Source organism: Boleophthalmus pectinirostris, unplaced genomic scaffold (genome assembly GCF_026225935.1).
Source record: "Boleophthalmus pectinirostris isolate CB_2022bp ecotype Guang Dong unplaced genomic scaffold, ASM2622593v1 HiC_scaffold_17, whole genome shotgun sequence".
Classification (NCBI taxonomy): domain Eukaryota; kingdom Metazoa; phylum Chordata; class Actinopteri; order Gobiiformes; family Gobiidae; genus Boleophthalmus; species Boleophthalmus pectinirostris.
The window spans coordinates 34,226,579-34,235,124 of NW_026571115.1; the positions used below are offsets into that span (position 1 = coordinate 34,226,579).

Here is an 8,546-nt window from a genome sequence, read left to right on the forward strand (position 1 = left end):
TGGCAAGAGTTGAAGTTTCTCTCATTGATAGTGGCAGACTGTTCCAAAATGTTGTGCCTCTGACTGAGACACACATTGTTCGAGTGTGGAGCGTCTGTGTGGCACCTCACAGTTCCCCCGGGCTGTGGCCCTAACTCCCTCTGACAGTCTTTACTTTAATAAAATCCTGTAACGGAGGGGAGCAAGTCCATGCAAAACTTTATAGACAAAACATCCGTATTTAAAACCAATAAAATTATTAAACATGATTAACTTTATGATTAACATGATTATGTGATGATTATTTGCTTAAAATAATTTGATCTATTTACATTTTTCTATCAACCAATATTATTTCATAAGATTACTTAAGTAATGTTTATTTTGTGTATTATTTTGTGGTCTCTGGCTCCTTATTTAAGGCGAGTGCAGGTGCATCATGGGAGTGAAGTGGAGCCAAACCTCCTGTTACCTCCTGTTAAAATTCCCTTTTGTGTATGGCTGTATGTCCTGAATTATGTGAATAAGGTTTTTAACTGCACTCGGACGCTCTCCATAGATTTATTTCACTTCACTCAGACATTTTGAAAAGTGGAACAAGTTGCACAAATCGTCAAACTATGGCTTCACAAATGTTTGGACCTTAAACTCAGAAACAGGCCACATAAAGCTGGGGAGCCTGACTTTATTCTTGCAAATAAGTACATTTATTTTCCTCCCACAAAGTAAACTGTCATTTAGTTTGTGAAAATTTTGTGTTTTAGGACAGTTTATCTAGGAATGCACCGATATTTTTATTTTTTTTTTCAGCTGGGTATCATTGTCGATACTTTGACTGTAACTAAGAGAGTTAACGCTTATTTAACCTTAACTCTTATTTAACTTTCAAATCACTCCAGAGCTCCACAGCTTTGAATGAATAAAAGTTCAAATATTATGAGATGTTCCGCGTCAAAATCAGTTTGTAAATAGCTTCATTTCATCCAATTAAAGGCCCGACCAGGACATCAGCTGATCTAACATAACGGAACCGATCATTTTTCTGTATTTGAGCCGATATTCAGTAGCAGTAATTATCTCACAAATGTTTGGACCTTACACTCAGAAACAAGCCACATGAAGCTGGGGTGCCTGACTTTATTCTCGCAAATAAGTGCATTTATTTTCCTCCCACTGAGTAAACTGTGAAAGTGGCCCTCACCCACCCCAGCTTTAATACTAACCCTAATATACACGTGTCTCTATTTGATTAAGTTTTTGTATATTTGTGAATCCGTCCATAATTATGTTCGTCCTACAGTCACCAACCTTGGCGTCATCTTAGACAGTGATTTTAAATTTGATAAACAGATTAACAATGTTTTAAAATCAAGTTTTTATCATTTGCGACTTTTATCTAAAGTTAAACCTTTTTTATCTTTTAAACTATTTGAACAAGTTATGCAGGCTTTTATTTCATCACATCTGGACGACTGTAATGCACTTTATTCCGGCATTTCGCAAAACGCACTTTACCGACTACAGTTCGTCCAAAACTCTGCAGCGCGACTTTTAACAGGAGCAAAAAGGAGAGAAGAGCACATCACCCCAATCCTCGCGTCTTTGCACTGGCTCCCTGTTAATTTTAGAATTGATTTTAAGATTTTATTGTTTGTTTTTAAAGCTTTGAATGGACTGGCTCCACAGTACGTCTCGGACCTCATCCAAATTTATATCCCTGCTCGCGCTCTGAGGTCCGAGGTCCAGCTCCAGCTCAGGGGGCCTAAGACGAGACTTAAAGGTTGTATGGAGGATTTTTTTTTTTACTTTCAAATTGTCAAGGAAAGTTTAAAATACCCTTACAGACATGCAGCAGCCTTGTAATTATGTTGATTAAAGAAAAAATAATGAAAATTTGTCATCTGTGGACATAGTGAGGGCAGATAAACATCAGCCAATAGAAAACAAGGCTCCCTCATTTTCTATTGGCTGTTAGGTTGTCAATCAAACTCCCTATGTTTCTAGTGTAACTGACTCGTCGGCGCGCTGGGATTATTTGGTTTATGCGGCGGTTCTTAGAGGCTTTTTAAAACTGTCGCTTTCTCGCAGTTCGCACAAAGTTTGTCGCGATGTCGGACGAGAATCCGCGAGCAGTTCGCCGCGAAAGAAAGTCAGTTTTTGAGGTCGCTGAAAGAAGGAGAATAGGAGTAAAGCCAAACACATGATTCTTGGAGATTCCTTCCAGTGATTGCGTGAATGAAGCAGATGAAGGGTCTAAAAACTGACGTGTCGGCTGCTAAATAATTTCTAGACAGGAAACTTCAGCAGTGATTCTGAACCCGCACTGGATGTAAACAAACGTGATTTCTAGAGTAAAGAGGCGGGAGGAAGAGGAGCTGTGGAGGAGGAAGGTGATGTCACACATGCACAACATTTGAAAAAACAACTTGCTGTATTTCTTTTCCCTTTAAAAAATCCTCTATACAACCTTTAAAACCAGAGGGGACAGGACCTTCTCTGTGGTCGGCCCTAAACTCTGGAACGATCTGCCGCTTCACGTTCGAGCAGCTCCACAGTGCAGAGTTTTAAATCTCGTCTGAAGACCCACTTTTATTCTCTGGCTTTTAACACTGCGCGAGTCGTGTGGTCCTCTGTGTCTTTTATTTATTTTTATGTGTTTTTATTGGTTTTACTGATTTAATTTATTTATTGGTTTATTTATTTCTATTCTATGATTTAGTTTTTATTTTTATTTTACTGGTTTTATTATTTTAAGACTAGTATTATTTTAGTAGTTTACTTTATCATCTTATTGTTGTAATTTTTTATGTATTTGTGCAGCACTTTGGAAACAGTTTGTTTGTGAAATGTGCTATAGAAATAAAGTGGATTGGATAATTCACAGCACATGATATAACACAAAAACACAGGTCTGACTCTACTCATTTTTATTTTAACTAGTTGTAACGTGTCCCTGTCCTCTGTGTCCTCAGTGACGAGTGTGTCTCCTGTGCGTCTGGAGGAGGGACATGATGTTGTCTCGCGGTACACTCGACTGTGTGGCCTGCACAACGAGAAGGACTGGACTGTCATGTGAGTTTGCCACACAGGATTTCTCTTCACACAATCTCTTCTATTCAGATGATCTGTGTTTTCATTTTCACATTCATGGTGGAATATAATGTACATATTGTGTGCCTTATGCCGTGTGTTTGACAAAGGAGTCATCATAATTGTAGGTTATTAGCAGATACTTGATGTGTGACGTGACACGGACTGAACAGTAGTGTGTTTGTGTGTGTTGTGCTGCAGGTGTGTGTTACTGGAGGCACAGCGCGGCTCTCTCAGGGATGTGTCTGTGAACATCAGCAGAGACGCAGAGGATCAGGACACGGCGTTCTCCCTCAGACTGGGACAGATCACGGTAGGAGGGCACTCGTGTAGTTCAAACATGAAGATTAAAGAGCCAGTAAACCCCTTCCCAAAGCTTTACGTCACCTCCAAGCAAAGTCTGATAAATCCTCCAGAGTGGGCGGTGCCTGGCGGGTTGGGTGGAGCGGGCGTGGGGCAGCCTGGAGCAATGATTGACAGTTGACCGACAACCACAACAATCCAACTCGGCACTCTCCGGACTTTGAACCAGAGCGAACATTTGTGCTCTGATCACGCCGTTTCCCTTTTCTCCAGACACGGCGGGACATCGCGGTGCCCGGCGGTGCCAGGTCGGGGCGGGGCTGAGAGGAGCTCCTCACGTCCCGCCCGTAGACGCCATTGACTGCGCTCGTCACATAATAACCTGCGTCTGACTCATTGGCGGCCATTAGTCCAGCCTGAAAATTCAGATATATTGACCGTAGTTGATCCTAAAGAGGAAGTTACAGACACGACTCTGACCCAAAAGTCAGATTTTTAACAAATATCCACTAAAATGCCAAACTAAGACCAGGGATACAGGTATACATTTCTATTTTAGACCCATTTACACAGAAAATCAGTAGATTTCAGTAGTGATTTGGGTTTTTAGTCGCCCTAAACTGCTACAAAGACCTGAGCATCGTCTTGACTAACCGCAGAAATGAGCTTCGAAACTTGATGCACATGGGGAAGTTGGTTGCCATGCAGTTATTTTGCCGTTGAGCTTTTGTTTAGAGCTCCTGCACTCACGCGACAAAATTTGACCGGCCATATTTTGGGGAATTAACGGTAATGAATGGCACAGCGTCACTTCTGGAGCTTTTTGTCAGTAAATGAAATCATAGACAATTATTTAACTTAAAACTGATCAGATTAAACATTAGTGACCCTTACCTCTGATTTTAAAGAGTATATTTATGCTTAACTCTGCAATATCTGGACATCTGGTTTACTTTTCACTTTCTTCATCATCAAAAAGGGTGTAAAATAAAAGGGGGGTTTTCTTTTTTTATGTTCACACAAATTTACCTAGAAATTGACTTACCCCCATCTTCAGACGTGCCATGGTGTCTCAAAAGTACTCAAGTACAGAAATAAATGCCAGATTTGGATTCCTTATGATGTCCCCTTTCCAGAGAGACCTTGGTTTTTGATATGGGACCAGTGGTTGCTGAGTAAATGCAATTTGAAATTCGACGACCACACAAATAATTGTAAAAATGAAATTGTGATATCTCAGCAGCTGTTATTCCGATCATGCTAAAATTTGAGATTTGGGCGTTCTTGGCTATGACTTACCCATACACCAATTTTCTATTCAATTCGACCATGTGAGTGTTCAAACTGCAAATTTTTTGGGTGAATTGAGGTGGAATGACCCTGTACTGACTGTGGACCTGTTTATTTTTGACCGTTTGAAACAACTGGGTCGTAGTTTGATGTGCTGAATGCTTTATCTTGGATGTATATCTTCAACACTTTCTTTCATTCCTAATTAGGGATGGGCATGATTAATCGATAAATCGATAATTGATTATTAAGAATTTCATCGATTACGTTAATTTTAATTGACAAACTGAATGTATGTTGCTGTGTGTAGTGACCAAACAGGTGTGTACATGTGTCTCTCTGCATCAGAAGGAGCGAGACACAAACAGTCGGTCAGTCTGTAACGTCCGAAGCACAAATGTGGATTTAAGGATGATTTGTACAAGAAATTCGACGCTTTCTGTTGCGTTCGGGACAAGTGTTTGTCCATGTGCACAGTGTATAAAGCAGCACATATGTTTCTGTGTCCAGTGGGAAAAAGTTTTTCCAGGTGAGAGTCGCTCAATGTGGATGACGAGTCCCCACCTCCCTCCCCCCGTACGGTGTCCTGGTTTTGACAAACGCAAATCTGGTCACACTAACCTGTATTCACCTGAGTCGTGCTCTTGTGTCAAGAGCTGTAATTTTATCTTCGCTTAGTTTATGTAAATTAGTGATGTGGTTTTAAGTTTTGTTTCTGTGAGAGTTGCGCAAAACTGAATTAAACACATTATAATGTCAAACGGGCTGATGTGGCTCTAGAGTCGTTACGGTTTATATGTCGTAAAGTTGAATTTATTTATGCAGATTAGTAGTGCAGATAGTAATAATAATGATGATCATTTTAATATCAAAACGTTAATGATTAATCGATAATTGATCGTTAATAAATCTTCTCTTCTCTTTTGACTCTCGTCTCTCAGCTGTTGGACGCCTCCACTCTGCAGCTCCCCTCTGAGCGCATCGAGGGCCTGTGCATCTACGACGTGGTGTGGCTCCACGGCTCCTCCTCCACAAACTCCCACCCTCCCGAGGTGCTCCTGAACGCCACGCTGCGCTGGCACTTCAAACCCGAGCTGGCCTGTCACTACAGGGTGCACTGGAGGAGGCTGAGGGGCCCGGACCCTCGCGTCGCGGGGGGGCCGCTGGTGTTTTTGTCCCGGGCGCAGTCTCACCTCTTCAGGATCACGGAGCTGGCCGTCCCCGCTCCTCCGGGCCTGCTGGAGGTGCTGGTGGAGCCCGTGCTGAAGAGCGGGTTTGTCCTGCCCGAGAGTCAGTGGGGCAGAGCTCGCCTCAGCTACTCCCAGGACCAATGAAGGACGGGGTTACAACTGGACATAGAGTTTTTATTCATGTTCTTTTTACTTGTCCAAGTCCTGTAGAAAACATATTATGCGATTTTAAATTGTCTATTAGTCCTATATTACACAAAATGGACTCTCGTGAGCTTTAAGCCGTGTTATAATGTTGTTACCTCATCAAAAACAGACCTGGAGTTGTGTTTTGTTTATAAAAACGCAACTCCAGGTCAGAATACAGTTACCGTATTTTACTATTAGGCGCTCTGGATTATAAGGCGCACTGTCATTAAATGGTCTATTTCTGAACTTTTTACACAAATAAACCGCGTAGGACTTTAAAGGAAACACAACAGTTGGATGGGTGAGTGGTTTTGTTTGTTTGGCGTGTAGGGAGGGTGCTGTCTGGGACCACTGGATTGTCGGCGTGTTCACAGTGACTCAGTTGTTCAGTCGCACATTGCGCTCGCTTTTTCGGTTCGTTCCTCCGTTCCGTTCCTCGTCGGCGTGGAGTGATGAGTGTGTCTGTGGGTGTTTGTCGCTGTGCGGTCGCTGTCTGCTCCGTGTGTGTTTGCGGCTTTGTGGTTTACTGAAGTCGTGCTGGGACACCTGAGTGGATTCGTGTACAGGGCGCTCTGGATTGTGGGCGCACAGTTGTTTTTTGATGGGGTTAGAGGCTTAAGAGCGCGTCTAATAGCCCGGAAAATACGGTACATTTCTAAAATCAGAGGAATACATAGTAGTACTTGTAATTTAGACTTCAAACTGCACGGAATTCGTAAGATAAATAGAAAACACTTTTGCATGACATGTGATCTTTCCTTCTCTAATCACTGGAAAATAACAGCAAATGTGCAACTAACATTATAACTAACAACACACTTAACATAAACCCATTTAGATCCTATACTGCGTTTTTCACAGTGTTGGGGAGTAACAGATTACATGTACCAGAGTTACGTAATCAGAGTACAAATTATGAGTAACTGTATTCAGTTACAGTTACTGTTTCAGTGAGTGGTAATTGGATTACAGTTACTTTGTTGAAATAAGTGGATTACACTGCGGTATTTTCCTGTTTTCACATTTTGGGCTATTCAATCAATCAATCAATCAAACTTTATTTATAAAGCGCTTTTCATACAAAAACGTAACACAAAGTGCTTTACAGTGATTAAAAACAATCCCGCATTTCCATCCACCCACCCACTTATCCAACCCCACACCTGCCCAACTCCACACAACCAAACAACCCAGACACGCACACACACTCGCACACACACACACACACACACACACACACACACACACACACACACACACACACACACACACACACACACACACACACACACACACACACACACACACACACACACACACACACACACACACACACACACATGCCCTAAGATAGTAAAATACATAAAATCCCCTATAGTAAAATGTGAGGCTGAATACAGGCGAACCAGTTGAGAAAAGCACCATCAGAGGAGCCGTCTGCACCAGGAGCAGAGAGACGTCCACCACCACCAGGAACCACCACCGGAGCCAGGGGAGAGATGAAGCCCAAGCACCAACTCTCCACCAGGAGCCCACAGGACAGACCCGACAGCTACAGCCGACCTCTGCTCCTGATGCAGAGGAAACACTGGAAATCCTAAAAAATACACCTAAAATAAATAAATATACTAAAATGTGTACAATAGAAACAGGTAAAAGTATAAGAATTTAATCAAAAGCTAAGCTAAAAAGGTGGGTCTTGAGCCTGCTCTTAAAAACATGAACGTTCTCTTTGGCCCTGAGCTCCTCCGGCTGCAGTTCCATAGACGGGGGCCATAATACTGAAAAGACGCCTCCTCTCCGTGAGTGTGTGTCCTGACTTTGGGAATGACCAGGAGCCTGCTGCCGGAGGAGCGCAGGGTCCGCGAGGGTTCGTAAGGTAAAAGCAGTTCTGAAAGATAAGAAGGCCCAAGACCATTAAGACATTTAAAGACCAGTAAAAGAACTTTAAAATCGATCCTGAAACTCACAGGGAGCCAATGCAGTGATTTTAAAACCGGTGTAATGTGGTCCCGCCCTCTGGTCCTCGTCAGGACACGTGCTGCTGAATTTTGTAGTAACTTGTAAACCTGAAATACTCTTTTTGGGAAGACCAGAGAGCAGGGCATTACAGTCGTCTATTCGACTGGTGATAAAAGCATGCAAAACTATTCCCTCCCCCTTTTTTTTTTCGGTAATTCCACTCATTGCCGGACACTAAACCAGGTCTAAACCAAGTCTAAACCTGGTCTAAACCAGATCTAAAACCAGGACTAAAACCAGGACTAAACCAGGACTAAACCAGGACTAAAACCAGGTCCAAACCAGGTCTAAACTAGGTCTAAACCAGGTCTAAACCAGGTCCAAAACAGGATTTAACAGGACTAAACCATGCTACGTGGACCATGTCTCCTCTTCTTCTATCAATAATATTTTTAATTTGCTTAAGTAAAGTCTGGGCTTTTCATTTTCTTATCAGACAAAACATTATGTTCAGATTTTCTCGTCTTTGTTTCTCTACAGCAA

The 8,546-nt window shown here is 42.3% G+C and overlaps 1 protein-coding gene across 2 annotated transcripts in view; it reads left to right on the top strand.

Annotated features, from left to right (window-relative positions):
* Positions 1-8,546, top strand: part of engase (endo-beta-N-acetylglucosaminidase) — a 49,882-nt gene extending 41,336 nt beyond the window's left edge. The window contains exons 12-14 of one of the 2 annotated variants that reach the window (XM_055152665.1): positions 2,952-3,051; positions 3,271-3,382; positions 5,604-8,414. In XM_055152665.1, coding sequence (XP_055008640.1) covers positions 2,952-3,051; positions 3,271-3,382; positions 5,604-5,996 — 605 coding nt within the window. In that variant the 3' untranslated portion in view covers positions 5,997-8,414. Of the gene's footprint in view, positions 1-2,951; positions 3,052-3,270; positions 3,383-5,603 lie in introns of both variants that reach the window. The other variant, XM_055152666.1, reaches the window with a different exon arrangement.